Source organism: Lachancea thermotolerans (genome assembly GCF_000142805.1).
Source record: "Lachancea thermotolerans CBS 6340 chromosome A complete sequence".
Classification (NCBI taxonomy): Eukaryota; Fungi; Ascomycota; class Saccharomycetes; order Saccharomycetales; family Saccharomycetaceae; genus Lachancea; species Lachancea thermotolerans.
This window is the reverse complement of record NC_013077.1, coordinates 356,164-384,054: the sequence shown is the minus strand read 5'-3', so window position 1 is coordinate 384,054 and position 27,891 is coordinate 356,164. Positions and strand designations below refer to the sequence as shown.

The window sequence follows — 27,891 nt, the reverse complement described above, 5'->3', positions numbered from 1 at the left end:
AGATTTCGGCACCTTTTCGTAACACAGGATGTGAACTTCAGATACTGAAATCAAGAGCTTTCTTAGTGTTTAAATCATGTGGGGTAGGCTTCGACCCCATGAGAGTAGCGCTGAGATATTAAATTGCCAGGTCCGAAGCCAAGCCCGCTGCGCTTTGTCTTCCCAGAACTAACTATAAAATCTGTACATAGACCAAAATCCAAGCAAAATAAAATCAGTCTTGGGCAATCTTGTCCTGTGGGATACCATCATACTCGCCGTAGCCTAGCGCCAAGTTGATGTTCTGCAGACATTGGGTCGCAGCGCCCTTCAACAAGTTGTCGATAGCAGCGCAAACAACAACACGGTCTTGGGCATCGTTGACCTTGAACCCACCTACGAGAACGCCGTGAGTTCCGGAGATGGACTTCATCAAAGGAATGTCTTTGGCAACGTTGACCAGGCGTTCGTTTTCATAGAACTTCTCGTACATGGAGCGAATATCTTGAGAAGTCAGAGAGCCTTTCTTTATGGGGATTGAAATTGTATGGGAGATACCCTGGAACCATTGTGCCACATGAGGGACGAAAGCGACCTCTAGACCGAGACGAGTAGAAATCTCGCGCTCGTGAATATGATTTGTGAGAGCGTAAGGGATCAGGTTGTTGTTCAGGAAAGCGGGGTCGTTCTTTGGAGAAGGCTTGGTACCAGCACCAGAGTAACCAGAAACGCCGAAAACGGTGGGCAGGCCAGTTATAAATTCAGTCAGAGGGGCGATAGCGACTTGAGCGCCTGTGGCATAGCAGCCAGGGTTGGCAATCTTCTTTGCAGCAGCTATCTTTTCTCTGTTGTTGAGCTCGGGTAAACCATAAGCCCACTCAGTCTCAGGGACAAACCGGTAATCGGCACCGAGATCGATAATCTTTGACTTCCCTTTGACACTTTCGATTGCCTCAACAAATGGCTTGCAAACACCGTTAGGGAGAGCCATGACCCACATGTCAACATTGCCTTTGGACTCAAGTCTCTTCAAGTCTTCTAACTGCAGGTTCTCGTAAGTAATTTCAGCCTTGTTGTAACCTTTCAGTTTAGTTCCGTTTAGCTCACGAGACGAGACATGTGCAAGTTCCAGGTAAGGATGGTTGTCGAGCAAGGAAATAAGGTTCTGGCCAGTGTAACCTCTCGCACCAATAAGGGCAACGCGGCCCTTTTTAGTGTTTGTGCCTTCAGTTTTAGGCTCACTTCTTGTGGAATACGATCTGGCAGTGGAGAAAGCTCTAGTTGCTTGCCCAGATGCGAAAACACCAGAGGTGCTGCCAGTAGGTGCTGCGGAAGCAGTGCCAACAAAGTCTTTAATCAATTGGGAGGCGGTGTTAAGATCCTTCACCCCATACCAAAAGAGGACTTTGCCGTTTTTTAAATAGGAGCCGTCGCACTTACTGAAGTGCCAGCCTATGTTTTCGTCGTCCTCTCTAACAACCCATTGTAAAGCAGGGAAGTCTCTCTTTAGAGAGCTGAAAACGTTGTCGGTGACATTGTTCAACCACCCGACCTTTGAGCATAAGAACTTATCTAACTTTGGAACCAAAGTGTCTTTCTTGACTATCGCCAAAACCTCTAATGGCTCATCGGAGTACGTGGTGAATTCAGAAGACTGCAGGTCGCGCAAGTACGTGGCAGAGGACTGAGCACCCGAAGCAATATCTGGGTCTCTTTGCAGCGCTTCTCTCAAAGCGTCAGGAGTTGGGAACTCTGAGAGCGATGATCTCTTGACTAGCTTGTAGCCTCTTCTAATCATGGTACCAGCACCAGAATCGGTGAAAAGTTCCTTCTGTAAGTCCTGGACGTTAATGATAGCCACAGAAGACGAGCGTGGTAAGTAATCCAGCAGTTCTTTGATTTCCTTGATCTTCAACTTGGTGCCGTACTTCACCCAGCTTTGCTTCATCAGCTCATCGTACTCCTCGTCCAGGTTAATCACAGAAACCTTTTCCTGTGTCTCGCCGTTGACGATACCGCCCTTTTCATTCAGGTACACAATCTTCAAGGGCTCGAAAATACGCGCCAGTTCGCCAGCGGCAATGTCGGCATTGACGTTGAGTGTCTGGCCGGAAGGGGTTTCGGCCAGCGAAGTCAGAATCGGTAGGGCTCCTGCTTTGATTGAGGCCTCGATTGGGTCCTTGCAAACGCCAGTGATGTCGCCAACAAGCTTGTACTTGTCTTTGTCAAGATATTCGGCAGTGAACACGCCAGAGGTGATTGGTCTAGCGCGGACGCCCAATTGCTCTAGGGCAGTGACAAGCTTCAAGTTTTGTTCCAGGAAGCACTGTCTGACAACAGACATGGTCCTCTCGTCGGTGATTCTAATACCATCAATGTAGTCTGGCTCGACGCCCTGGGCCTCCAAGCGACCGTTAACTTGAGGTCCTGTCCCATGCAGAATGATGGGGTACAAGCCGACGTGGTAAAGAAACGCCAAGCACGAGGCTAGTTCTTGAAGGTTGTCGCTGATAATAGCACCTCCGACCTTGATCACCGCAAATTGCTGCTGCGAGACAGACGTAAAATATTTGAGATACTGTTCGACCTCTCTTTTGGACCCGATGTTGTTCAGCAGTTGAACTACGGTAGATCTGGTCCCAGTCGTTCCAACACCGCTAACGCTTGCAACGTGTCTCTTGGAGTAACCGACTCTCTTCTGAGCGTAGGGAACGCTGTGAGCGCAGTTGACTTTGCTCAACAAGGACGCAAGGCCCTGCAATCTTCCGCTTTTAAGGCTTTTAGTAGATACTAGTAATCTAGCTGACATTACTGCCCGGCGTATTCTGTCGCACTGTGATAGCGGTAGATCGATGCGAAATTAAACCGACTGTCTAACTCTATCCCAGGAGGTACACAGCTCTTTATATTTTGGCCTAACTCATGACTCAACGTGACGCCCTGCCATTTTCCGAAATCTTGGTTTTTTTCCATGGGAAACTGCCTGCTTTCATTTAAGAGTGCAGCGATAATGGAAACTGTGTATGTGATAACACACTCCATATCATCACGTGATCTGCTCCTCGCCTTACGCTGCTGAAGTAATGCCTAGTAGTCGGGTCTAAATCCTTGGAATCTGCTTGTACGGTTTTGCCTGGAACGATAGGCGGGTGCCCTTTCTGGAGGAGGTGCTGCTCTTGCAGGGGCGCCGCTGTAAGCATTGAACCGGCTTCTTGGACCAGACGGGAAACTTGATGGTGGAGGGCCCCGTGGCGTTGTCTTAGGCTCGTCTTTCGCAACAGCGCTTGCCAGTTTGGCTAGTTTATCTCTCTTCATGTATCCGCGACCGCCGAGGCCGCCCCCCAGCCTCCGCGGCGTGAAGTATTTGACAGTCCTGCCACGCTCTATATCGACGATTACTGGCCGGCCTCCAATCTGGACTCCGCGGTGTACACCAATCTCGCGGCAGGCTGACCTTGCCGAAATCTCGTCTTTAAACATGATAAAGCCGTAGCCGCGGCTCTTGTTGGAGGTCTTGTCTCTGACAACTCTCACTTTTTCAATCTCTCCGAACCGAACGAACTCCTTTTGAAGCTCGACCTCTGTGACAGCAAACGGCAGTCTCCCTACAAAAATTGTCCTGTAAGGGTCACTATCAGCGATATTCGGATCTTCGTCTGGGTTCCAAATTGCAAGTTTAGCGTTAAGTGCTTTTGCCTCCACTTGCCGCGCATTCTCTGCAGCATTGTAAGCGTCTAAGTGACCGTTCTCGGAACCCTCTGGATGCTCTGAGCGATATGTATCAAGTGCGCCGAGATATCCAGATAAGCTTTGGATTTTGTTCGCCGTCTTTCTCTCTTCAACTGGGTAGTCCACAGGCTTTTTATACTGCAATGGCGGCCCCGGGCGAAACAGCTTGGAGACGTTTTGCGGGAACTTTATCATGATGAACAGTGGGATCACTCAAGTTATAGAGCACTCTGAATGTCTTGGAATTGTTGCAGTTGCGGCCTATGTGGCAGGTCTGTTTCCCTTGCTGTTCTTCAGATTTTGGCTTCCAAGTTAACTAAAGTGTGTTCTCGGCGTTTTTCTGAAGTCTCTATTAACAGAAAAATAACTATTGAAGTCGTGATACATTTAAGGTATGAACAAGTGGACGTGGAGACGTGCCGCTAATGCTTTATTTCGCGTATATACATGTGTATATGCATGTGGTTGAGAGAGTGTGTTGATTATTGCGTGGGTTTAACTGCTGGTGGAGATTCTCTTCCCGTTAATTAGTTGGTTTAGCAGATCTGATGAATTGCTGCCAGTCACTGGGACTTGGTTCGCGCTAGTGGGAGGGTTGGAAGGGGAGAATATGCCAGGGGGTGGTGGAGTGTTAACTGCTCTCTGTTGTTGAAGCTGGGCATGGAGGAGCTGTGGGGTCATGCCAGGTGGGGTGGGCTGCTGTGTTTGTTGGTGAGTCTGAACCTGTTGCTGCAACTGCTGCTGTTGTTTAGCAAGCAAAAGTTGCTGCTGTTGTTGCTGTTGTTGTAGCTGGTGTAGGACAAGTGGGTCGGCCTGTGGTGTGGCTTGCAAGTAGGGCAGCACTGAGGCAGAATGGTCGACAGGCTTGATAGCAAGCATGTCAACCAGCTTTCTGCTCAGAGTGTTGTCAGAGGTCTTGGATACCGGAACGTTTTCAAAAGAGAAAAGAGATGGATACGATTTGTAGGTTTCCTCGTCGATGACATTGGATCTCAGTTTGAAGTGACAATTTCTGTACTCCGACAAAAACTTGATAGTATCATCAATGAACCTGACAGCGCTCGACAAGGGATCGTAGGGATCAATGTATTTCTTCTCAAGGTTCTTTTTGTTGCTCTTTGTGCTGCTGTGGGCGGTACCAGCACCCGAGTCTTTGGTTGACAATGCGGCCATCGACTGAGCAAGAGTGGCTTCGCCGAGAGTAGGGAACGCGGATGAGGTAGTTGTTTTGGCGGCAGCGGAAGAGAAGGACGGAGCTGCCGCTGAGTTGACACCCCACGGATTGGACCCGCTTGGCACGAGAGCCGGCGTCAACACAGGCGTGTGCGCGGCCGAGGTTGATGATGACGACGAGATCTCTTCCTGGTTGTGACTGCTGTTCAAATGCGTCTTGATTGGCAGAGGCGAGGGAGCAGGAGACGCTGATGGAGGTACAATAGCACTGGCGGCAGCCTTGTTGGACGGCAGGCTGGAACTGCTGCCGCCCAGTTGTTTGAAAGCTGAGTGATCGTGCTGCTTGTTGGTGAGCTCACGCCTGTTGAAGGAGTCGGCCTCCTCTCCCGGCTCGTGCAAGAACATGCAATTGGGGTTGGGGCAGCTCTGGCCCCTGAGGTACGACGAACAGTACTTGGTGGTACCGTACGCAGCTTTCACAATTCGCCCGTCTAGGTACGTGCCGTCTACTGCTGCGATGCACCGGGCGGCGTCGTCCTTTTTGGCGAAGGTGACGTAGATGCCGTACCCTGTGTGGTGGCCGTGGCTCCCAGAGGCAGGGCCGCTGTGGTGGTCGTTGTGCGCAGTCTTCTTGTTAACCACAATCTTGTTGATTTTTCCATACTGACCGAAGTACCTGTCGGACTTCAGCAGCGCCGCAACGTCTTCGTAGGGGACAGGTGGATTCAGACCCACTACATATACTAGGTTCTTCTGGATAACACGCATGCCTGCCAGATGCTTGCGGTTCGCGAACTCGTTCTCCTTGCGCTCCTTGTCGCGCAGCTTGCGCTCCTTTTCTTTCCTTACCTGTTTGGCTTGCTCGAGCTTCATCTCCTCGGGCGTGAGCACGATGTACTCGACGCTCTCGTCGTCGTATTTGCGGCGACACGCGGGGCAGCGCCCATTCAGCTCTGGGTTCTGGCGGATATTGTTGTAGCAGAACTGACATATTTGGTAGCCGCAGGGGCACGGTTTGAAGTTTTTATCGGTGATATCGAGTGTTTCGATACACAGTGGGCAATAGTCTTCTTCGTCGTCCGAAAGAAAGGAGGTATCGTAGTTGGCGAGCGCGTTTTGGATGGCGTGCATGTTCGCCGCGGTGGTTGTCTTATTCATGGCTGCTGTCGGTTGTCGGTTCTCTATTCGACTGCTGTGTTTGGTTCTGTTTTGAGCAGAGACTGCTGTGGACCACAGTCGAAGAGTTGGCCTTCTCGGTGTGCGCTTAATTTTGTTTTTCAGTCTCCGTTGTTGGTGATATGTCCTTATCTGGTCACGTGGTTAAGTGCTGCGACGCCGGCGTCGCGTCTGGCCCAGCCGAAGTCCCTAGCACGAGCGGGTGCGTTCTCGTTGACTAGCAATTGCTTGCCAGGGTATGCCTTGGTCTAAGAATCCAAGAGCGCGGGCCCCCGAAAGCTATGTTTGCATTAGCTAGTTCTATGTTTGCGGGTAGTACTTGTAAAGCTGGACCACATCTACACACCTACGAAAACAATGGCCAATATCAAACTTCCTGACAAAAACATACAAAAACCAAGAAAAGCTACTCTGTAGTGCAAGCAGAAGTGCTTCGCTGTACGGCCCGCCGCTCTTGTGAAACTGGCATTCAATATTCGTAAATTCATATACAGTCGTAAACAGTAAATATCTTTGAGCGTTCGGCATCCACGGTTTCATGCCGCGGCGACCGCTGGCACCGGAACGGTCAGGTAGTCCACGTCCACGAGGGCACTGTCGTGGTGGCACTCGACCGTGACGTGGATGTCAAAGTCGCGCTCGTGGAAGTTGGCGCGCTGGTTGTAGCGCCATACGATGTGGTCTGGCGTCTCCTCCTTGGACTTGTCGTTAAACTTGAGCTGGGGCAACTGCAGCCTCTCGCGGATGTCCTTGAGCAGGTGCTTCTCCACGTGCTGGTGCAGGTGGCGCACGAACTTTCGGTTGTGTGAGTTGACCGTCTCCTTGATCTTCTCAGGGTCCTCGTGCGACTCGTGCAGTACGAATGGCGGGTAGTACTTCAGGTGGCAGTTCACGTGATCGAATTCCTCGTCCTCCGTCTCGTTCTTGATGAACGTCTCAAACGTGTCAAGGTCCTCGAAAACCTTGACCGTGTCGCCCTCCTTGGTCACTATAGTCGAGATCTTTGGCTTTTTGTCCTTCTTGGTCATTGCGGGTGTGTGTTATACAATAAACGTTGAGCTGCTAAATACTAATATGAGCGGTAGCTGACGCGCTATAGAAAAATGTGAAAGCTGGTGCTTGTCGTGCGGAAGAAAGCGCTGCGAACAAGCCTTGTAACGGCTCTGAAGGCCCCTTATATACGACGCCTGGCCCCTGACCGGGGTGTCTATAGCGTAACCCCTTGTCGGTCTCCCCACATTTTTAGCAGTCTCCAACAGGTGCACGGAAACGATTGGAAGGGATCAAATGGGGTTTTGCAATATATAGCACCAAAACGCTACCTACGGCATATCGAGGCACTATGGCCGAGTGGTTAAGGCGACAGACTTGAAATCTGTTGGGCTCTGCCCGCGCTGGTTCAAATCCTGCTGGTGTCGTTATTTTTTGATTTTTTTTTGTTTTGCCCTATGAAGACTTCTGCTTTGGTCCGGAGCATCTCGTCCTTTCGCCCAGGACGAAATTCTGACAGGATCACGATGTCTGGCATTTGATCCGGAGCTGGCGCGTCACGGGAGCTCGGAGAACATCAAGACGCTACCAATGAGGCAGGCTGGGCCTTGAGAGGTCCTTCAGCCCGGCGGCGACGGAGTTAGAATCATCTGCTGAAAACGGCTGAGCAAGAGTACTTATAGCCCTACCAGGGCGGCCAAGATGGAGGATTTGTCGTTTCCAGTCTTCTGAAAGCAGTAACTGATTGTGCCAGAAACCTGAGCTCTTGACTTAGCTTTCTTTGGAATATTCAGCCCAGCAGAAGCCCGAAACTCCCAGTCGCCCCCCGCGCATCTACAGCAGGCTTCGAATCTGACTTTTGAGCGTTTGTGCTTCTACAAAACAAAGCCTTTTTCAGCTGAAAAACGGCGCGAGGCTTCCGTGAAATGACAGTACCTACAACGCAGAATCTTGACTCGTTCGAGTCGCTCCAGCGTCAGCTGGAGCAGCAAACCGCGGAAATCGAGAAATGGTGGTCCCAGCCGCGCTGGAAGCACACGAAGCGCATCTACTCCGCCAGGGAAATCGCCGCGAGGCGTGGGACCATGCCCATGGCTCCCCACGCCTCCTCAACAATGGCCCAGAAATTGTACAAGCTACTCGAGGAGCACCACGAAAACAGGACCGTGGCTAGGACGTTTGGCGCGCTGGACCCCGTCCACGTGACCCAGATGGCCAAGTACCTCGACACCGTCTACGTCTCCGGCTGGCAGTGCTCGTCCACAGCGTCGACCAGCAACGAGCCCGGGCCGGATCTCGCCGACTACCCCATGGACACCGTTCCCAACAAGGTGGACCACCTGTTCAAAGCGCAACTGTTCCACGACCGTAAGCAGTGGGAGGACCGGTCGCGCTGCAAGTCGCAGGCCGAACTTGACAAGCTAGGCCCTGCCACCGACTATTTGAGACCCATTGTCGCCGACGCCGACGCCGGCCACGGCGGTGTGACTGCCGTTTTCAAACTCACCAAAATGTTCATCGAAAAGGGAGCCGCGGGGATCCACATGGAGGACCAGACCTCCACCAACAAGAAGTGCGGTCACATGGCGGGCCGCTGCGTGATCCCAGTGCAGGAGCATATCAGCCGCTTGGTGACCATCCGTATGTGCGCGGATATCATGCACTCGGACCTCGTATTGGTTGCACGCACCGACTCTGAAGAGGCGACATTGCTAAGTTCGACCATTGACCCCCGCGACCACTACTTCATTGTGGGTGCTACGAACCCAGACGTTGAGGTTTCGCTTGCTGAAACCTTGGAGGCCGCGATTATGAAGGGAGTTTCTGCCGCAGATTTGGTTGCTACTGAAGAGCGCTGGTGCGCGAAAGCCGGGCTTAAGCTGTTCCACGAAGCGTTCGCAGACGAGGTTCGCAAGCACGAGACTTCAAACCAGGAGCAAATAATAAAAGAGTTCAACGAGACCGTGGGTCCATTGGCGGGCTTCTCTCTCCGCGAGATGCAAGCGGTTGCCAAGAAGTTGCTGGGCAAGCCCCTTCACTTCGACTGGGACCTTCCTCGCGCGAGAGAAGGTTTATACCGCTACAGAGGTGGAACGCAAAGCAGTATCATGCGGGCTAGAGCGTTTGCCCCATATGCGGACTTGGTGTGGATGGAATGTAACTCCCCAGATTACGAGCAGGCTAAGGCGTTTGCGGAAGGCGTCAAGGCCAAATTCCCCGACCAATGGCTGGCCTACAACCTTTCTCCATCGTTCAACTGGACCAAGACTATGGACGCGAAACAGCTGCGCACATTTATCGACCGCCTAGGAGACCTAGGTTACATCTGGCAGTTCATCACGCTCGCGGGGCTTCACACAAGTGCTCTGGCTGTCAACGCCTTCTCTAAGGACTTTGCTGAGCGTGGAATGCAATCCTACGCCGAGACAGTACAGCAGAAAGAGATCGACCAAGGCGTCGACATCTTGAAGCACCAAAAATGGTCAGGCGCCGAATACATCGACAGCTTGCTGAAACTTGCCCATGGAGGAACCAGCGCTACAGCCGCAATGGGCCTGGGAGTCACAGAAGACCAATTCCACGAGAACGGCGTGTAGTCTCGAGCTGATTAGGCTTTATGTACAAATCTATGAATAATATTCCGTTTCTAACTTAGAGCAGCTGTCGCCAGCGACATCGAGGGACAAAGTGATAAGTCGCTGAGCTCAGGTGTTGCCCAACGCGACTACAGAAAGCTCCAGCAGGGACACAAGGTTTATCTTGGACACAGCTTCGAGTGGATAATAATACACTTGCTTGCCATTGGACTGCATGGACCCGCTTTCTCCTGAGTAACGACTTTTGTCTGCAAAAATTTAAGAACCGCAAAGTCCAATGTGCAATAGCTCATCTCGAACATAACCAGTTCCCGGGTTGAATTGAGATACTGTGTGTGCTCCCTTGATTTTTAATCTGCTTCTTCGCTCTACTCCTTTCCTTCAAGCCCAAAATCATAGAATAATTAGCTGCCATTTTTCGAGTACCCCACATCCTCAACAGTCCGCAAGCACCCCAGGAATGGAAAACAAGCCCCGCAAGCCAATCTCCACTGCCCTCAAGCATATATCTCCGCCCGCAGGCTACACTGATCCACGCGGCCACGGGAATCACGTTTCCAGCGAACATAAAACTTCTCAAGCCGCTGTAGCTCAGTAAGGCATATCAGTTCATAAAAAACGTATAGAGAGCCTACAAGGCACCATCGAGCTCGGCGCTCAGAACTGCGGCTATAAGACCTTCTTTATCACCGATTGTTCATCTTTAACTTTTATGTCAATCCCAGAATATCTTGAACGGCTTGAATCATCCTGAGTCATGCTGAAAAACACACTCCAGAAAAGTCAAATCAACTTACTTTCAACCTACTAGATAAAGCTCTCCCGCTACAATATTGGGTTTAGATCGCTCTGTGAGCTGGACTTATAGAAGACTACATCCACGGCACCATTTGAAGTTTTGCTGAGACCTTGCGCTTGTGCAGGCCAACGCTAACTGGATATTTATTCGTTCAAGGCTGCAACTCGCCGCCGAACAAAGGGAAGAGATACTGGCCGGTGTCCTTCTAGTAGATCCTTAACAGCTCGCCGCGCAAGCCGAACGAGAAGCTCGTAATCCGAGCTTAGCTTGTGGTCTGGACTCTCCTGCTTCCAGGGGCAAAGCGCGCAGCGCTCCGCCAAGATAAAAAGACGGCAGCGGCCAAAAGCGCGTCATATTGACAAAGCACCACTATGATAAAACCTCCACGAGTTCAAAAGCCTAGCAGCTCAGGCACAACGCACAAGATCCGGAAGCAACTCAACTTCACGGATGAGCGGCGGTGGAAACAGTTCTCCAGCCGCCGTTTGGAGCTAATTGAGAAATTCGGACTCGGGGAGCGCAAAGCCAGCGAGCAAGACAAGAGCATCCGCCAGATAGCTACCATACTGCGTACTGAGTTTGGATACCCGCTCAGCTCATCTAGCGAGTTTGAGAAGCTGGTTACAGCTGCAGTTCAGTCCGTGCGACGCAACAGGAAACGTTCTTCCAAATCCAAGCCTTCAAACCCTCAGGCCCAGGAGTCAGTTCTCGAGCCATTTCCTGTTATGACCACTACTCGAGAGTCCAGTGGTACCGACAATTTGTTTTTCGATCGCGACGGCGACCAATTCGCGCGAGCTGATAGGTACACCTCTGGGTCGAACTCGTCCTCGTCCCCGCCTGAGTCCTCATTAACCTCCTTTATCTCGCATAATCAGACGCTCCCGACTCTTTTTTCGCATTCGGGCCAGCGCTCTGGCCCAACAAAAAACGCATCTACCCTGGGTGCAGTGCCACATGCTCTGCCGCATCTACAGCCTAAGCCTCTCAGCAGTAGTAATAAACCAGTAGGGGATTGTGAAAACCCAGGCTCCTCTATTGTTACCGCTCACACCCAGAACTACGACGAGGTCATAAAGGCTGTGATAGCAGACATGGTTCAAAACCGTGTGGCTCTGCATGTGCAATCTAGGAACGATGAGGTGACTCCGAATTTGGCCGACTTTGCTCTTTCCAGCAACGACGGGAACTTGCTGAATATCGCGTTTCAAAGTCACGTCGCTCCAAGCAACCCACACACTACTGCATACCCGAAAGCTCGAAATCCTTCGGGCAACGACTCAAATGAGAGTAAGATTCCCTTCTTTCTACGTGAAAAAATATTGCTGCATGTCCAGCGCTCCCGGGCCTGCCTTGAGGTTAGCACAGCACAAGGCTCGCTCGAGCTCTACACGAATCTCTCTATTTTGGGCGAAACATCCGTCAAAGCATCTGTTGCCTTCGTTATGGAACGCTTCTTCTCTAACTTGTCATCTTCATCCATGGAATATGTCACTTCGAAGCTATGCTCTGATCAAGAACTTGCATTAATATCCGTCAGGATCTTCGGTCCTGCCACAGAGCGCCACTTCGACCAATTACCTCACGGGGCCCAACTTAAGCTGTTTTACATTGTTATTGGGGGAATAATCAAAGACTTTGGTTTTGATCCTTGCATTTACCCTTTGAGCGAGATAATGCACGATGTCATACTTAGACAGTTTCCGCTTGGACATCATCCCAAAGGGGACTTCAAGCGCGCTGCGGTAATGTCGACGGTGTCTATGGCGCCTGCAGCTGCTAACAAGGACGTGTACAGGGTTGTGTTGCTGAAGTTTAAGGATAAAGAGCAGAGGTTTACCTTTCATTTGCTAAGCAACGGGCCCCCAACAATCGCTGAGATTATTGCAAACTCCCGCAGTTTGTTCCACATTGTGTCCCAAACCAAAAGTTTGTATCTCATCCACAACAACAGAGTTATAAATGACGACATGGAGTTGGCCAGGGTATTCAACAGATTCACCTCCGAGGAGATCGTTATAGAGCTGCGCGACGTCAAGCCGGAGCCTCTTGACGGGCTCGCGATGTTGAGCACTGTATCTGCGTCTGAATTTTCTGACCCGGGTTCTCAGAAAGCGCTACCAAACAGGCAAAACGGGGCGAGCACCACCCCAACAGCGTATTACCCAGCCGCGTCGCCTCTAGGCCCAGACTGCCATTCCAAAGAAAGTGGCGATTCTGAAAATATGCCCTCGACCTCGACAATTCAGAGCGACCGTGATAAGGTTGCGTCAGAAGGCTCGGGCGCGAAGGAGCAGGCAGAAAATGAACAAAAAACCGGATCAGAGGTTGGACAGAATCCGGAAACCAGTGCAAGCGCCCCGCCCAGACGTCGCTTTCAACCACTGCTTTAAGATAGAGAGCCTGGGTCCGGAATGGGCGCTTTAAAGGCGTTTTTTTAAATTATTTATTGACTACTTAGGCTTTTTAATACGCTCAAGCGAAGGCGCTGATGCTTGGTATGAATACATTTTTGGGTGTGCAATGCTCACGTTCGTGATAACGCTTGCCTGCAGTCAATTTTTTCTCCTTTTACCACGACGTTCGCCGACGTCTAACCCGGGACCGGCGCGAGCGGCTCTTCTTATGTGACCAACTCGCGCGATATCTTCAGTGCTGTGGATGTGGATGTATGTATGTGTGGGCGTGTGAATGCGCGCGTGTGCTTGCCGCGAACTTTGAAAGTAATTTCAGAGTACTTTTTTGACCCAAGAGAGCGGGTTGATGCAAGGAAAGGCTAAAGTAGTAGTACTAACAGACTCACCACTCTAAAAGGGGTAATTCTGTAACCTTCAGCTTGTAGCCCAGAGAGTATTCCTGACCTTGCAAGCTCTCTCGGCACATGTCACACAATTCCCGGGAGTGAAATCCCACAATTGCTTTGTAGATAGTGGCCGAAACGACGCGGTGGCTGGGGCCCAATGATAACCGAGATATGCTTTGGGTAGCTTTCTCTAGTTCGTTTTCTGCGGAGCCCTTCGCCGAAGCCGTGGTCGCGGTCTCGGAAGTTGACTCCTCAGGGGACTCGTCTGAGGCCTCTACGCCATTCGGCTCCTGGCCCGCGTCCTGTTCAGGTACCTCAACATCGGTTCTGACCTCGCAGTCCTCGTAGACGCCCACGTAAAATTCCCGGGTGTTCGTGGTAGCCCCCATGTTATCCATCTCCAGCAGCTTGTGGCACTTGAGCTTTATGAAGTCCTTGAGCACTGTCCATTTGAGTTTGCCAAAGTGCTCCGGGTGTGCCGTTTTCACGTGGACCGCTGGTGGCGGGCCCAGCAGAGGCGACTGCTGAAGGCCCGCGCCGTCCGCACCGTTGACGTCCCAGTGCAGGCAGGGCGGGAAGCCCTCGAGCAGCAGCTGCCACATGCCTCGGGCGCTCATCTGCTTCCGGAAACTCTCCTCGCTGAACACTTGCCGCATCTTTTTGCCGTGGGACTGCACATGGCGCGCGTAGGGCTCCTGTGCAAGCGGCGGGAAGTACATGGCGGGCATGGGCTGGAAGGGCATCATCATGGGCGGCACGGGCGCGGAGCCGGGTGCGCGCGGAGAGCCCGGCACGTCGCTGCCGCTGCGGCTGCCGCCTGTGCCGGCGCTGCCACCGGCGCTGCCACTGCCGAGGCCAAAACCGAGGCCAAGGCCCTCGCCGTAGCCCGCGTTGCTAGGCACGTGCAGCGGAGGCACCGCGTACGCCACCAGTGGGTAGTACTCCCAGGTGTAGCCGTTGAGCTCCATGAGGAGCCGGCTCAGCTGCGCGTCGGAGCGCTTCAGCGACACAATGCTGCTCTGGAACGGTATGAACGGAGGCACTATCGACTGCACCGGGGGCAGCATCTTAACCTGCAGGATGCTGGTGTGGTGTATCATGCCCCCGACCAGGTACTTAACCTGCCGCCACGTCTTGCCCGGGGGCAGATTGTCGATTCTGATGTACGCGACTCGCGTTTCGGGCTGTTCCATACCTTGTACTCAACCTCTGGATTTCCGGTGTTTCGTGGTCCATGTATCAGCCTGTAGGCGCTTCCAATAAAGTCAAGAGCTAAGAAACTGCGCGTGTCCTGCTGATGGTTTTGGATATTCCCCTGGTGTGTGTCCTTCTTTTTTCTTTGCCTCTACTCCTCGGTTACTCGCTCCGGCCAGCTTTATGGCAAATTAGCTCTCCCTTTGCGGTCTGCGAATCTCTCAAGAGAAGAGGCTGGCCGCTTTGCTAGAAGTCTTTGCGAGTGAGGCCAGATTACTTGTAGGTGCGCGTATTGTGTGTGGGTTTGGGCCCCCGCAACGCTAAGACAGGCGCGAAACCAGCCTCCCCCCGGCCCCCCTCTTGTGCTCCCGTGACAACAACGTGATGCTGGGGGAGACGAGAGATGGGGGCGGAGTTTGGGCGGAGGTCAGCGGAGACCAGCGGAGTCCCGTGGGCGGCGGTGGGGAAGTCGGGCGTTCGAAACCCACAGGAGTCGGGAAAGAGGGTGAAGTCTTTAGATATTGGGAGGTGAAGATGTATAGAGGGAGAACCGGGGCGAGGGCCTGGGCGATGACCGCTTAGTTGCTGCGTGCGTGCTTAGTAGACTTGCTTTGCGGGTTTGCCTTGCGGCGGCGCGAGCGTGGGCGGTTGGCGCTCTTGGGCGCGGCGCTAGCGGGGCCGCTGCCGAGGCCGAGGTCGCGCGCGAGCTGGGTGGTGGGGTCGACACCGAACTTGTGAACGCGCGCGATCTGGCGCTGCAGGGAGTCGATGGTGGATTGGTCGTCGGCGAACTTTTTGGCGCGGCGAAGCTTGAGTTCGAGGTCGGCGAGCGCGAGCGCCTTGGCCTCCTCGGGGGAGGGCTTGCGGGGGGCGGGCGAAGCCTGGTGCTCCTGGGCGGGCTGAGCTGGGGCGGACTCGGGCGCGGGCTCGGGCGCGGACTCGGGCGCTGGCTGCGCTTCTGGCTGAGTCTCGGGCTGCGCTTCTGGCTCAGGCGCCGGCTCTTCCTGCGCGGTGGCGGCGGTCGGCGGCTCCACAGCGGCCTGGGCCGCGTCGTGCGCTTCCAGGCGCGCGATCAGGTCGGGTTTGTTGCCGTCGTGGCTCAATTGGCGGGACTCGAGCTCCTTGCGGAGCTCTGGGACTGTTCTCTTCGCGTACGCTGCCATGGGCGCCATCCTTGGGGTGGTTAGCAGGACAAGTTAGTTTTCGGGAGTTCTAAATTTTTAGACGTGCTGGAGACAGGGGCGAGCAGGAGCGGCGTGCGCAGGGCGCGCGAATGGTGCAGGTCCAGGGGCCGCGGGAGAACGTGGGGACCGGACGCGAGGCGGGGCGCGAAGGCGGGCGCACGACGCGCGACCACGCGGTGCGCGCCGCGTGGCAGAGCGGCGGTGTCACGTGCGGAGATGTGGATCACGTGGCACACGAGCTGCCGACCACGTGAGGAGAGACTCACGTGATACACAAGAATCTTCGCACGTGACGCGCGGCTTTCCCGGTCACACGACACGAGACTCACGCACGTGGGAAACGACGCAAGGCACGTGACACAAACCACGGCACGTGCCTCGCCTTCGTATCATCCCACACGGAACCCGCCGGGCCGAAGCGCCCCACGTCATACCCACGTGCACCCACCCACACCCACACACCACGCCTTTGTCCCTCCCACGCACGCGCCCTCGAGTACAATCGCCCGCTCCTCTTTTCTTGTTTGCGCTTCCCTCGCTTCCCTCGCCTCCTCGCCTCCTCGCTTCCCCCTGCTTCCCGCGCTTCCCCCGGCTGCCGCTGCCGCCGCGGCTTCCCCGAAGCCCGCGCCCGAAGCTCTCCGCCGCGCACACGAAGCTGCGCCAAAAGCAACTCCCACCGCCTCGTCCCGTGACTTCCACGTGCCTACTACTCCGCCGCCCCCCGCCGCGTCCCTGGGTCAACCGCCCTGACCCAGGCCTGACCTTCTGTCCCGGGTCAGACCATCTGGCCCAATCGCTATACACGTCATTGACGTCGTGTGATTCCACCGCACATCAGCAGCGGTCCCGCACGTCGTCGTCGCGCACTTCAGCACGTAAGCATGCTGAGAGCAGTAATAGCGCAGTGTCGTAGCACAGTGCGCCGTAGCGCACACGCTACGTGTGCACTCGCGCGCGTGCTAGTAATCAGCAGTGGTGCACAAACAAGAAACATCAGATACACAGCAGAAAAAAGCGGCGGAGGCTTTCTTTTGCGGACGCCTCCAACGGGCAGCGAGGTGGATATATAAGGAGCGGTAAATGAAAGCGAGATCAGGGTCTTGTACTCGGAAAGAGCTTTTAGGACCATCAACGACATCGAAACTTCTTCGAATCGGTAACCCAGTCACTCCCACACACAGAACTCTAAGATGCCTCTATCCAAGCCTCTATCCTTCAAGGTCAACGCCGCTCTGTTCGATGTCGACGGAACCATCATCATCTCGCAGCCCGCCATTGCCGCGTTCTGGAGAGACTTCGGCAAGGACAAGCCATACTTCGACGCCGAGCACGTGATCCACGAGTCGCACGGCTGGAGAACCTACGACGCCATCGCCAAGTTCGCGCCAGACTTCGCCGACGAGGACTACGCGACCCAGCTGGAGGCCGAGATCCCAGAGAAGTACGGTGAGCACTCCATCGAGGTGCCAGGCGCCGTCAAGCTGTGCAACGACCTGAACGCGCTGCCAAAGGAGAAGTGGGCCGTGGCCACCTCCGGTACCCGTCCTATGGCCTCCAAGTGGTTCGAGCACTTGGGCATCGCCAAGCCAAAGTACTTCATTACCGCCAACGACGTCAAGCAGGGCAAGCCTTTCCCAGAGCCTTACATCAAGGGCAGAGACGGCCTGGGCTTCCCTATCAACGAGAAGGACCCCTCCAAGTCCAAGGTCATCGTCTTCGAGGACGCCCCAGCCGGTATCGCCGCCGGTAAAGCCGCCGGCTGCAAGATCGTCGGTATCGCCACCACCTTCGACCTCGACTTCCTGAAGGAGAAGGGTTGCGACATCATTGTCAAGAACCACGAGTCCATCAGAGTCGGCGGTTACGACCCAAAGACCGACGAGGTCGAGTTCATCTTTGACGACTACCTGTACGCCAAGGACGACTTGTTGCAATGGTAAGCGGGCTCCCGCAGGCCCCCCCGCGCCGCGCGCCGTGTGCCGCTGTATACTAGCATTTTAACGAAGAAAAGATATAAATCCAAACCCAAATCCAAATCCGAAATCTAAATTCAGATCCCACCCCGCTACATAACATAGAGAGCTGCTTCCCCCGCCTTGCACAAGCGCGCGCGAGAGGCCCCGTTTTGTACCATTTAAATCTAAGATTATTGAACTAATACACCACCACTGCTGCTGCTGCTGCCGGCGACGCCGCCACGGTTCTCGCGAGCTCCGGGCCTCAGAAGACCGAACTCCGGCCACCTCGCTCTTCAGCAGCGCGTGATCGCGGAAATCTGGAGCTTGTGAGCACCGCTGACGGCCCCTGGACAACGACACCCTGGCGTCCGGCCCCGGCAGCACACTGCCAGGCCCCCAGCTGAAGCCACGAACCGCACGTTCCTGCGCTTCCTCCCTAAAACGGTAACGCGTTGCCCGCTCCGCTCGCTCTACCGTACAATGGACTGGCAGGAACTACTGGACGCAACAAGAGTATATATTTAATAAGCGTGGGGTGTTCCGCCGGCCCCACACGCAGCCCGCTTCACCACACATGTCTTCCTCCAAGCCCATCTCCCTCAAGGTCAACGCCGCCCTGTTCGACGTCGACGGCACGATAATTATCTCGCAGCCTGCCACGAACGCGTTCTGGAGAGACTTCGCCAAGGACAAGCCCTACTTCATTGTGGATGAAGTGCTGAAGGTTTCGCACGGTTGCCGGACCTTCGACACCATCTCCAGGTTCGCGCCAGACTTCGCGGACGAGGCAAAAATAGTCGAGATGGAGACCCAGATACCGGCCAAATACGGCGAGCACTCCATCGAGGTCCCCGGCGCAGTCAACCTGTGCCATGCGCTGAACACGCTGCCCAAGGAGAAATGGGCCGTCGCCACCTCGGGCACCCGCGGTCTGGCCGTGCAGTGGTTCAAGCTCTTGGGCATCACCATGCCTACGTACTTCATCACTGCAAATGATGTTAAACAGGGAAAGCCGCATCCCGAGCCTTACCTGAAGGGCAGAAACGGATTAGGATACCCTGTCAACGAAAAGGAGCCTTCCAAGTCCAAGGCCATCGTCTTCGAGGACGCGCCCGCGGGTATCGCTGCAGGTAAAGCTGCTGGCTGCAAGGTCATCGGCATCGCCACCACGTTCGACCTGGACTATCTCAAGAAGCACGACTGCGACATTATCGTAGAAGACCTAAGCACCGTGAGAATCGGCAGCTACGACGCGGAGACCGACGAGGTAGAGTTTATCTTTAGCGACTACCTATATGCCAAAGACGACGTCTTGACGTGGTAAGCCATCGCCGGTAGCCACTCGCTGCTTGTAGTATTTAAACTGTATAGAACAAACCTAGAGCCCTCTGTCGCACAGACGCTGAAGGCAGCAGCGTCAAGGACAAGGAAAACCAGGAGAAAGTAGCTCGCATGTTATTCAATGGCCTTGCCGAGAGACAGGGGCCTCGTCCAGCACTTCAACGACTAACACATGGCGCAAGTCCGCGTTCCACCTAACCAGTCTCCATGCACGGCGTTTGTTCATTAAGGTCAAGTCCTTTCATCTAAAGCGTTTTGGTTCTGACCGCCCAGGCAAATGGCTAAATGAGCACCAGAGTTGTTGTTACAGGACTCGGCGCACTCACTCCGCTGGGTAAGACAGTCGCAGAGTCATGGGCTGCTCTTCTCGCGGGCAAATCTGGAATTAGGCCCATCGGCGAGCTCGCCAATGCAGAAAGTTACGAGCGGCACTGCCCTCCGTCGCTGGCCGTAGCAGACGTCAAGGAATTCGACCCGCACGCTTATGGGAATTTGTTCACGTCCCAAGATCTCCGCAGAATGAGTCAGTTCACGCAGTTTGCCGTGGTCGCTGCGCAGGAGGCACTCCGGGATGCGAATTTGATTGAGACGCTCCAAAAGGGCCGTAACGACAGGGTCGGCTGCGTTATCGGATCAGGCATTGCATCCGTCCACGACATGTACGACTCGATTGTAGAGTTTGACCGCGGCAAACGCTTATCGCCCAGCTTCGTCCCCAAGATTCTCTCCAACATGGCCTGCGGCAATGTCTCGATCAAGTTCCAACTTCGAGGCGTGTCTCACTGCGTGTCTACCGCGTGTGCCACGGGCAACAATGCCATAGGAGATGCCTACAATTTCATTCGGCTTGGCTACAATGACGTGTGCCTTGCAGGCGCTAGTGAAGCCAGCGTACACCCACTGGCTCTGGCAGGGTTCCTGCGGGCCAAAAGTATCACACCTAGTGGCATATCAAGGCCTTTCGACAAAGAAAGGAACGGGTTTGTGCTGGGAGAGGGTGCCGGCCTTCTGGTGCTTGAATCCTTGAAGCATGCCCAAGATCGCGGCGCTCGAATCTACGCGGAAGTCGAGGGCTATGGGCTGACGAGCGATGCGCACCACATCACTTCTCCTTCGGAAAACGGCGATGGTGCCAGAAGAGCCATGGAGATGGCTCTCAATAATCAAACCCGGTCCCAGGTCGACTACGTCAACGCACACGCGACCTCGACTGTTCTCGGCGACAGGGCAGAGGCCCAAGCTATCTCCAACATTTTGTCGGGGGACGGCAAAGATGCAATTAAGGTGTCAAGCAACAAGGGTGCTATCGGCCACCTGCTAGGCGCTGCTGGTGCTGTCGAAAGCATATTTACGATCAAAAGTCTACAGGACGGAGTTGTGCCCCACACATTGAACCTGCACTCGGTCGGAGGCGCGAGCGGCGACGAGGCCGAGAATTTCGAACGTTTGGATCTCGTCAGAGGCGCGCCGGCAAAACACGATATTCGCCGCGCCCTGAATAACAGCTTCGGGTTCGGTGGGATTAACTCGTCTATAGTTTTCAGGAGATGGGAAGTATAACACATGCAAAGATGTACATAGATAAGCTGGGTATCTTTATAGAAGATACGGAATAATTGCGAAAGATGGAGCGGCACGCGGGAATTTCTTAGCATACCAGCTCCTGGTTTCCAAGGCGGAAGTAGAGAGATTGACGATCACCCACACTAGGCAAAGAAACATCTTGAGGGAGGACGTGTAGATTGCGAGCGATAAGTAGATGAGGATCTCGTCGAAGTAGTGCGGGCTTGAGACGAGCTGAAAAAGGCCATATGTCGGAAGCGTGTACTTGACGAGTTTTGATAAGTGCAGGTGGTTTCGGTACTGGTCGAGCGACGAGAGCACAAACACGATGACAGCAACGAGGCGCGCCAACGGGGAGCGAGTGCGCGTTCTGTCCACGAAGACAGCGCAATTAACCGCCGTGTAAAACCAGAGCCCCACTAGGTAGTGCGACAGATGAATTCTGGAGTCTTTGCCAAATTTGCTGACGCAGCGCGTCTCGTAAAGCCTCCTGGCCGAATGTGTGAGCACAAGTAGAGACGCGAAGCCTCTCAAGAAGCACACGTTGAGCAGTGCCAGAGCGGTAGAGTACACGTAAAAGTGCCCGAACCACTTTTTGGGTACGGTGAGACTCTGCAGCGAGCCCAGGATCCCGCCCTTGGAGGGCACGCCCTGCAGTGTTTTGCCATACTTGAGGAGGGTTGGCAGGCGCCATTTAGCCAAGAGTACAGATGTAATGGCTAGCAGGAAGCTGGAATAGAACGCGAGCTCGAACAACGAGCGGGGGTTGAGGTCCATAGTTAGTGTACCCGAGATCCGGCGGCGAAGCGGTTCAGCTTCAAATGGTCGAATGGCGCGTGCGCGTTGAATTATCTTTCTCTTTCTCTATCCTGATTCAATTACATATTATGATTTTAAACAGATCAATTTACAGAGTCTATTGTACAGAAGTTCAAATCTACCACCCGAGGTAGCTTAACGGCCGATGAATTTCAGCTCAAGTGGTCTCAGCGCAAGGTAGACAATGACGGAAAAGCCGAAGCCAAGCTCCAGGCCAATGTCGGCACCAAACGTTCCAATCTTTCTGGCGATTTCACCAGTCCAGTAGGTTTGCTCCATGCCGACAGCGACACCGACAGCACCGACAAACAAGGCGCAGCAGCCCGCGATGCCCAAGGGCAGTCTGGCCCAGCTGTCCCAGTCGTCCACATTGTAGTTGCTGAATTTGCCCTTTCTGAACACAAAGTGTTCGGTAATCGAGATACCAATGTAGATGGCCAAGTAGTAGGCGATGGCGTCCATGAAGTTGGTCATAAAGCTCTCGAACTTGTAGTAGGCTGGAATGGCAATAGCCAAGGTAACCAAGTTACCAGCCATGGTCCAGAACACTCTAGGAATCTTGGCCAGTGGTTCCCACAGAGCCTGGGTACCCAGGGCAATGGAGTACATGTTAGGGATGTTGTTGGCGACGGTAGACATGGCGAGCAAGACGCAGCAGAACTGGCCGAAACCGTGCAGCGACTTGTCGACGAGGATGGCAAAGATCAAGCCACCGGTACCCTCATCCGCATAGTAGGATGCGTAAGACTTGTTGTTGAAAGTGGCCATAGCGCAAGCAGAACCCAGCAGAATGGCGAAACACAATGGGAACATTAGGCCGACAAGCACGAAGAAAAAGACCTTGGGCTTGTTGGTGCTGCGGGGCATGTAAACGGTGTAGTCCGCGGCGTAGGTGGTCCAGCCGGAGGCGAAACCAAAGATCACACCACCGAAGGATAGCACGCTGGCCGCGCCAGCAGTGCCAGAGACCCATGGGCCCACAGTGAAGGAGCCGTCGATTTTGAGGCGGGCGATGATGACGAGGAAAACGGCGAAGTTAGGGATCCACGAGAACTTCTCGTAGGCGTGAATGACACGGTAGCCGAAAAAGGTAACGATGATGGTGGACACAACGATGATTATACAGCCGGCCCAAGGTGGACAGCGCGCGCCACCTGGGTTGACCATGTGCAGCAGCTGCGCGGACGCGATGGTGTTCACCGCACCCCAGCCGACACACGCAATAACGTTGATCAGAGCGAAGATACGCGCCGTGGCGTTGCCCAGCAGGTAACGCGACAGAACCATCTGACGCAGACCCAGTTCCGCGCCGAACACGGAGAAAAACGCCACGGGCAAAATACCCAGCGTGGCGAAGATCAGCACTGCGAGCAGACACCCGAAGAAGTTGAGTCCGAAAATACAAGGTCCCAGAACACCCAGCGCGAACGCGGCAATCACCATGTTGGCGGAGAACCACATCGACGCGGCGTTGAGGATCGAGTTGTCGTCTTTCTCCTCATCCGTAATAGGCTCAATACCCTTGGTCTCGGCACGCAGCTTGGCCGCCATGCGGTCCACGAACGACAGCCGAGTATGCTCCGAGGTCTCGACAATGGGCTGCGAGTCGTCGTCCGACAGCTCGAGCCGCGAGCGCGACTGTTTTTCCACGTCCTGGATTTCGTATTCTTCCTTTCCGGTCGACATTTGGTGCACGATGAGCTAGGAATAAGCCTGAGCAGAGGTCTGAGCAGAAGACTAAAAGTGTGAGTTTGTGTGTGCGCGAAGCCACGGAAGATCGAGTCCTGGTGATGTTCCACAACCGCGCTCGATACACTCTGCCAGAATGCCTGACGCGCCTTTTTATATACGCGCTGCCGGTGCTCTGCACCACTTCGACGGCCCATTTTTTTTTTCTCGCTAAAAGAAAAATCTTTCCTCACCAGTGGAGATATGTGATTAAGCCACGATAAGGTAAATGGCGGAGTCAGCAGGCAAGATGACAAAACTGAGGCGGCGGCACGCGCCGCCGCCGTCGCTGCGTCTGGCACGCCCGTGCTGCCATTGTTAGGCTTGGCTGCTGGGCACGCGCACGCGCACGTGTCCACGAGCCCGCGCGACGGCGACCCTATATTTTTGTGGGGAAGGACCCTCGCGAGGGCGCACCACCGTCAGCAAGCCGGTCGCGAGCTGGCCGAGGGGGGGTCAAAAGTTCCTCGAGCTGGCGCCGTTGTAGAGGGTCTGTGCGACGTCGTGATATTACCATGATACGAGTCAGAGCGCACGGCCGGGACTCCCGAGCGGCGCCACCGAAACGAGCGGGCGTGCCGACCGGGAGGGCCGTGACCTTGTTGCGGTGGCAACGGAAAAGCAACGCGATAGTGTGTAAAAAAGTAACGGACAAGCGCCTGCTGCGATCGACCGCTCATAGCATGGCGTACGGCGGCCGGAGCTCGGCGGCCCCGATGACGCCGGGGCGGTCGCAGGTAATCATAGGGGAGTTTGAGATAGGGCCGATACGCGCGATACACATGAGATAGGCAAGCTCCGGCCTGGTAGCGTGGCGACCGGGCTTCAGATTGTGGGGGGGCGCGACAAGCTGGACAGGGGGTCCTGCGGCGAATAGGCTGAGCGTGCTAAGGGCCCTCTCTTTGGCTCAAGTTCTTCCCCGGCGTGTTTTCGTCGCTGGTACGAGTTTTCCCGGTACGAGTTCTACCCCGGTGTAAGCTCTTTTCCCCACGCCAAGCAGCGCTGCTGGCAGCGCCGGGAGCGCCGGGAGTGCCGGGCGGGGCGGCCGGATAGGTCGTGATTAGGGGCGTGATCTGAGTTAGATGCGTATGTAAGCGTGGATGTCGTTACGTAATAGGTATCTCGAGGCAACGCTGAGGGCGCATGTGACCTGGACGTTCTGCGTCCGTGGCCGCGCCAGCGCCAGCGTCAGCTTCGGCGCTCGTTTGGGCGCTCGTTTCGCGCTTGTGTCTCCACACCCCCGACTATAGTACATGCTCCGGCGCGGCCGTCTCCGCCTCCGGCGCGTCCCCCATCTCGCGGTGCCAGAAGTCGCGCAGCAGGTTGCTGTACTTCTGCAGCTCCTCCACGCTGATGATCAGCTCGAAGTCGCACAGCACCAGGAACTGCAGCTCGAGATGGTTCAGCTCCTTCAGCGAGATGCCGCCCACGCGCGCGTAGCGCGAGTTGCTGTAGAAAAAGTCGCTGAAAAACTTGGTGCTCACGGTGACCGCGGAGATGATCAGGCGGTGGATGTTGTAGGAGTCCATGACGAAGAGCTGCTCCTTCGCGTGGTTGCAGGTCTTCGCGATTCTATCAAAGTACACGAGCAGCGACAGGAAGACGTCGTTGGTCGTGGGGCAGTACTTCTGTATTCGCTGGAAGTACTGGTGCAGTGTGATGGCGGGCACATGCTTGCCGCGAAAGCTCAGGATCTCGGCGGCCAGGTCGTGGCCCGCGCAGCCGGCCGCGGGCGCGTCTGCGGAGGCGCTCGCGGTGGCCGTTGCGTCTGCTGCGCGCGCCAGGAACTGGTCCTCGTCGAAGGGCCGGTCGCGGCTCAGCTGGTCGTTGGAGCGCACTATCTTGTCCAGGAGGGCTGTGAGCATGCTGAGGAGCTTGTCCGTGGGGAACTCCGCGATGTACACGAGCGCGGGGTCGTCGCTGAGGCGCGGCTCGGGGTCCGCGGCGGGCGGGTGTGCAAGCCGGCGCGCCATCAGGTCGCTGCCGGTGGCGTTGGTGCTGTAGGAGTTGGACACGGACGTGGGCGTGTTGTGGAAGGGAGTGAAGTTCTGCAGGTAGTCGTCGTCGTGCACACTCTCCTGGAAGTACTTGGACGACAGCGTCTTGGCCATGGGCGCGGTGGATATGTCGATGGGCGCGGAGCCTCTCGGTACCGAGCTGGGCAGCGTGGTCTCTCTGTCTTCGGGCGTGGTCTGGCCGTGCGTGTGGTCATGGTCGTGGCAGTGGCCGTGGCCGCGGCTTTGGGCGCGGGCGTGATTATGTTCGTCATTGTGTTCGTGGTCGTGGTCGTGTTCATGGTCGTAATCGTGGTCGTGGTCGCGTTCGAGGTCCGAGGAGTCGCACACGGCCTCGAACAGCCCGGGCGTTTCCCCCGTGTTACTGCCACCGCCGCTGCCGCCGTCGTCGCTGAGCGACGTCGAGATGAAGCTCCCGTTTTTGCCCACGAATGACCCGCGCGAGTACGAGCTGCCCATGCGCTGCAGCATGGGCCGCATCCGCGACGCGACGCTATCCGAGCGCACCGATGCGACGCCCGCCGCTGGCGAGTCCGCGAGACGCGCGCCGTGGGGGCCAACGGCAACGCCGCCGCCCGCTATCCCCACTGTCTGCCGCGAAGCGGGGGAATCCTCGCCATTCATCAGGGACTCCGACGAGTGCGAGCTGCTGATGGTTTCTTCTGTGACGCTAGTCGGGCCCTCCGTGTGCACTGTCGAGACGCGTCGTGGGATGAGCATTGGTCTTGCTTTGGTTTTCGGTGTGTTTTCGGAAACTTGCTCCAAAAATGAAGGTCGGGGAGGCATGTGTGTGTGTGTGTGTGTGTGGAACTCTGGTATCTCTTCGAGAAACGTGATGTTGCGATAGGGGTACTTCACAGACCTGTACGTCTTGGGGTGTTTCGGTGCTTCGAAATCACTTGTTGTTACTGCAGGAGCCCTCTCTCCCTTCGTAAAATTTGGAGCCGATTGAGTAGGGGCCTCTTCGTACATAGTGCTAGTGGGTACTCAACGGTTCGAACAGAACAATTATGTAAGGTGAGATTATGTGAGATTTGCCCGGTGTGATCACGTGTGAATGGGCCCTCGAGCGCCTGGCGCGGTGTGCTTGGCGCTTGGCGCCGAGCATGGAGCGCGCGGTGAGTGTCGATGTGTGCTGTGCAAGTTGAGCCGTGTTTTTTTTTCGTTCCTATGTTCTATTTACAAGTTGTTTTGAGAGGGGAGACCTGTGGTGCCATTTGGTGTCGTCTGAAGCGTCTTGTATTTTGTCTAGCAGGCGCTCTGGTATTAGCGTATTAAGCGCTTTGCAGTGTGCTGATGGGGACGCGTGGCGTATTACTGCGCCCAGAGCGTGGTGGAGGGCCAGAGCCTGCCCGTTCGATTCTCCAACGTCCTATTGCACGTCGGTATATTCGCTCCGCGATGCTATCTCCCTTCAGTGACGTTCCAGGCCCCCTTTCTCGCGATGCGTCGCCGCCCCACGCCCTCATTTCTCGTCGCGGGCAGCGCGCTCGCCGTCCTTCGTCAGCACCTCCCCCGACAACGGCTGCATCGCCTCGTACTTCTTCCGCAGCTCCTGCTGCAGCTCGTGCTCGCTGCGGTTAAAGTGCTGCTTGCGCTCGCTCTCTGCGCTCACCGCGCCTGCGCCCGCGCTCTGCTCAGCCTTGCGTTCGGCCATCCGTTTCGCGTCCTTGATGGGGCCCTGGTGCAGTGTTTCACGCTCCAGCTCTTGGACGTAGTGCACGCCCACTACCGTCGCGGCCGTGACGGCGCATGACAACGCCAGCGTGATCTTGCTAGCCGTGCTCATGGTGTGTCTAAAGATGTTAGTGCGACGTATATATTGACTTTTCATCTTTCTGCTTCATTTTCGCCTAATATATAATTCCCACTGAGACAAAAGATATGATTCCAGCCCTCTAGTGACCTACAATACACAAGCATGTTCCTGAGAAACGCCGCCAGACAAACCTTCAGAACCATGTCTACCCTCACTCCTGTTCGCACTCAATTGTCCCCTCCTCCTGCCGCGTCCTACTCTCAGGCCATGAAGGTCAACAACATGGTATTCGTGTCCGGCCAAATCCCCTATACCGCTGAGAACAAGCGTGTGGAGGGAACCATGACCGACAAGGCCGAGCAGGTCATCCAGAACGTCAAGAACATCCTGGAGGAGGCCAACTCCGCTCTCAACAAGATCGTCAAGGTGAACATCTTCCTCGCCGACATCAACGACTTTGCCGAGTTCAACGGCGTGTACGGCAAGTACTTCAACGAGCACAAGCCTGCCCGCTCTTGCGTTGCCGTCAAGGACCTGCCATTGAACGTCGACTTAGAGATGGAGGTCGTCGCTGTCGAGAAGGAGTAAGTACCGCGGCCTGGGATTCCCGCGGCGCACACGCCATACGAGGCCTGAACACTCTTATACAAACGATGTACCTACGTACTTAAACGGCCATTGAGACCAACTATCCGCGCAGCTTTCGCGACGCGACATGCCTGGCCTCGAGATCACTTCCTGCGGGGGATACCCAAGGCTGTGGTTTCGACGTACTCGGGCTGGCGCCCAGAAAAGTACTCGTGGCGACCTTCGTAGCCTTCTTTATCACGTGATCACATTCACCTCATCTGTGACTGCTCTGGTGTACGGATGCCGAAGTCAAATTTCCGTGTGAACAAAACAAATAAGAAGGTCGAAAATGTTGCGTGGGTTGGCAGAATTGCGTGGGTATAGCAAAACTGCCATCGCCTCCGCGTAGGGCGAGCAGCGCTACTGCTGCCTCTCCGCCCCCGGCTCCCCGCCTGGGAGAGCCTTCCCAGAGAGAGTCCCCGGCGGGTCTATGCCCAGACTCCTGCCTGCTCCC

At 55.2% G+C, this 27,891-nt stretch overlaps 16 protein-coding genes and 1 non-coding gene across 17 annotated transcripts; 7 read left to right on the top strand and 10 right to left on the bottom strand.

Annotated features, from left to right (window-relative positions):
* Positions 1–214: 214 nt before the first annotated feature.
* ARG56 (bifunctional acetylglutamate kinase/N-acetyl-gamma-glutamyl-phosphate reductase) lies at positions 215–2,788 on the bottom strand (the record flags this gene model as incomplete). The annotated part of the gene is made up of 1 exon (XM_002551609.1): positions 215–2,788. The coding sequence occupies one exon, from the start codon at positions 2,786–2,788 to the stop codon at positions 215–217; it is 2,574 nt and encodes an 857-aa protein (XP_002551655.1).
* Positions 2,789–3,066: 278 nt separating this feature from the next.
* Positions 3,067–3,903, bottom strand: SNP1 (U1 snRNP complex subunit SNP1; the record flags this gene model as incomplete). Its single annotated transcript, XM_002551608.1, has 1 exon — positions 3,067–3,903. The coding sequence occupies one exon, from the start codon at positions 3,901–3,903 to the stop codon at positions 3,067–3,069; it is 837 nt and encodes a 278-aa protein (XP_002551654.1).
* Positions 3,904–4,203: 300 nt separating this feature from the next.
* Positions 4,204–6,039, bottom strand: MOT2 (CCR4-NOT core ubiquitin-protein ligase subunit MOT2; the record flags this gene model as incomplete). Its single annotated transcript, XM_002551607.1, has 1 exon — positions 4,204–6,039. One exon carries the CDS (start codon positions 6,037–6,039, stop codon positions 4,204–4,206), a length of 1,836 nt encoding a protein of 611 aa, XP_002551653.1.
* A 554-nt stretch (positions 6,040–6,593) lies between these two features.
* Positions 6,594–7,085, bottom strand: KLTH0A04510g (KLTH0A04510p; the record flags this gene model as incomplete). Its single annotated transcript, XM_002551606.1, has 1 exon — positions 6,594–7,085. One exon carries the CDS (start codon positions 7,083–7,085, stop codon positions 6,594–6,596), a length of 492 nt encoding a protein of 163 aa, XP_002551652.1.
* Positions 7,086–7,393: 308 nt separating this feature from the next.
* KLTH0A04488r lies at positions 7,394–7,475 on the top strand. The gene has a single exon. It is a non-coding gene; the product is annotated as a tRNA-Ser (tRNA).
* Positions 7,476–7,973: 498 nt separating this feature from the next.
* ICL1 (isocitrate lyase 1) lies at positions 7,974–9,644 on the top strand (the record flags this gene model as incomplete). Its single annotated transcript, XM_002551605.1, has 1 exon — positions 7,974–9,644. The coding sequence occupies one exon, from the start codon at positions 7,974–7,976 to the stop codon at positions 9,642–9,644; it is 1,671 nt and encodes a 556-aa protein (XP_002551651.1).
* A 1,170-nt stretch (positions 9,645–10,814) lies between these two features.
* KLTH0A04444g (KLTH0A04444p) lies at positions 10,815–12,836 on the top strand (the record flags this gene model as incomplete). Its single annotated transcript, XM_002551604.1, has 1 exon — positions 10,815–12,836. One exon carries the CDS (start codon positions 10,815–10,817, stop codon positions 12,834–12,836), a length of 2,022 nt encoding a protein of 673 aa, XP_002551650.1.
* Positions 12,837–13,242: 406 nt separating this feature from the next.
* On the bottom strand, positions 13,243–14,439 carry KLTH0A04422g (uncharacterized protein; the record flags this gene model as incomplete). Its single annotated transcript, XM_002551603.1, has 1 exon — positions 13,243–14,439. One exon carries the CDS (start codon positions 14,437–14,439, stop codon positions 13,243–13,245), a length of 1,197 nt encoding a protein of 398 aa, XP_002551649.1.
* Positions 14,440–15,018: 579 nt separating this feature from the next.
* On the bottom strand, positions 15,019–15,612 carry THO1 (Tho1p; the record flags this gene model as incomplete). Its single annotated transcript, XM_002551602.1, has 1 exon — positions 15,019–15,612. One exon carries the CDS (start codon positions 15,610–15,612, stop codon positions 15,019–15,021), a length of 594 nt encoding a protein of 197 aa, XP_002551648.1.
* A 1,202-nt stretch (positions 15,613–16,814) lies between these two features.
* On the top strand, positions 16,815–17,564 carry KLTH0A04378g (HAD family hydrolase; the record flags this gene model as incomplete). The annotated part of the gene is made up of 1 exon (XM_002551601.1): positions 16,815–17,564. One exon carries the CDS (start codon positions 16,815–16,817, stop codon positions 17,562–17,564), a length of 750 nt encoding a protein of 249 aa, XP_002551647.1.
* Positions 17,565–18,156: 592 nt separating this feature from the next.
* Positions 18,157–18,906, top strand: KLTH0A04356g (HAD family hydrolase; the record flags this gene model as incomplete). The annotated part of the gene is made up of 1 exon (XM_002551600.1): positions 18,157–18,906. One exon carries the CDS (start codon positions 18,157–18,159, stop codon positions 18,904–18,906), a length of 750 nt encoding a protein of 249 aa, XP_002551646.1.
* Positions 18,907–19,208: 302 nt separating this feature from the next.
* CEM1 (fatty acid synthase CEM1) lies at positions 19,209–20,483 on the top strand (the record flags this gene model as incomplete). The annotated part of the gene is made up of 1 exon (XM_002551599.1): positions 19,209–20,483. The coding sequence occupies one exon, from the start codon at positions 19,209–19,211 to the stop codon at positions 20,481–20,483; it is 1,275 nt and encodes a 424-aa protein (XP_002551645.1).
* Positions 20,484–20,519: 36 nt separating this feature from the next.
* DFG10 (putative polyprenol reductase) lies at positions 20,520–21,263 on the bottom strand (the record flags this gene model as incomplete). The annotated part of the gene is made up of 1 exon (XM_002551598.1): positions 20,520–21,263. The coding sequence occupies one exon, from the start codon at positions 21,261–21,263 to the stop codon at positions 20,520–20,522; it is 744 nt and encodes a 247-aa protein (XP_002551644.1).
* A 177-nt stretch (positions 21,264–21,440) lies between these two features.
* Positions 21,441–22,991, bottom strand: KLTH0A04290g (KLTH0A04290p; the record flags this gene model as incomplete). The annotated part of the gene is made up of 1 exon (XM_002551597.1): positions 21,441–22,991. One exon carries the CDS (start codon positions 22,989–22,991, stop codon positions 21,441–21,443), a length of 1,551 nt encoding a protein of 516 aa, XP_002551643.1.
* Positions 22,992–24,277: 1,286 nt separating this feature from the next.
* KLTH0A04268g (PHO85 cyclin family protein) lies at positions 24,278–26,020 on the bottom strand (the record flags this gene model as incomplete). The annotated part of the gene is made up of 1 exon (XM_002551596.1): positions 24,278–26,020. One exon carries the CDS (start codon positions 26,018–26,020, stop codon positions 24,278–24,280), a length of 1,743 nt encoding a protein of 580 aa, XP_002551642.1.
* Positions 26,021–26,513: 493 nt separating this feature from the next.
* PET117 (Pet117p) lies at positions 26,514–26,882 on the bottom strand (the record flags this gene model as incomplete). The annotated part of the gene is made up of 1 exon (XM_002551595.1): positions 26,514–26,882. The coding sequence occupies one exon, from the start codon at positions 26,880–26,882 to the stop codon at positions 26,514–26,516; it is 369 nt and encodes a 122-aa protein (XP_002551641.1).
* An 87-nt stretch (positions 26,883–26,969) lies between these two features.
* Positions 26,970–27,395, top strand: KLTH0A04224g (RidA family protein; the record flags this gene model as incomplete). The annotated part of the gene is made up of 1 exon (XM_002551594.1): positions 26,970–27,395. One exon carries the CDS (start codon positions 26,970–26,972, stop codon positions 27,393–27,395), a length of 426 nt encoding a protein of 141 aa, XP_002551640.1.
* Positions 27,396–27,891: the final 496 nt, after the last annotated feature.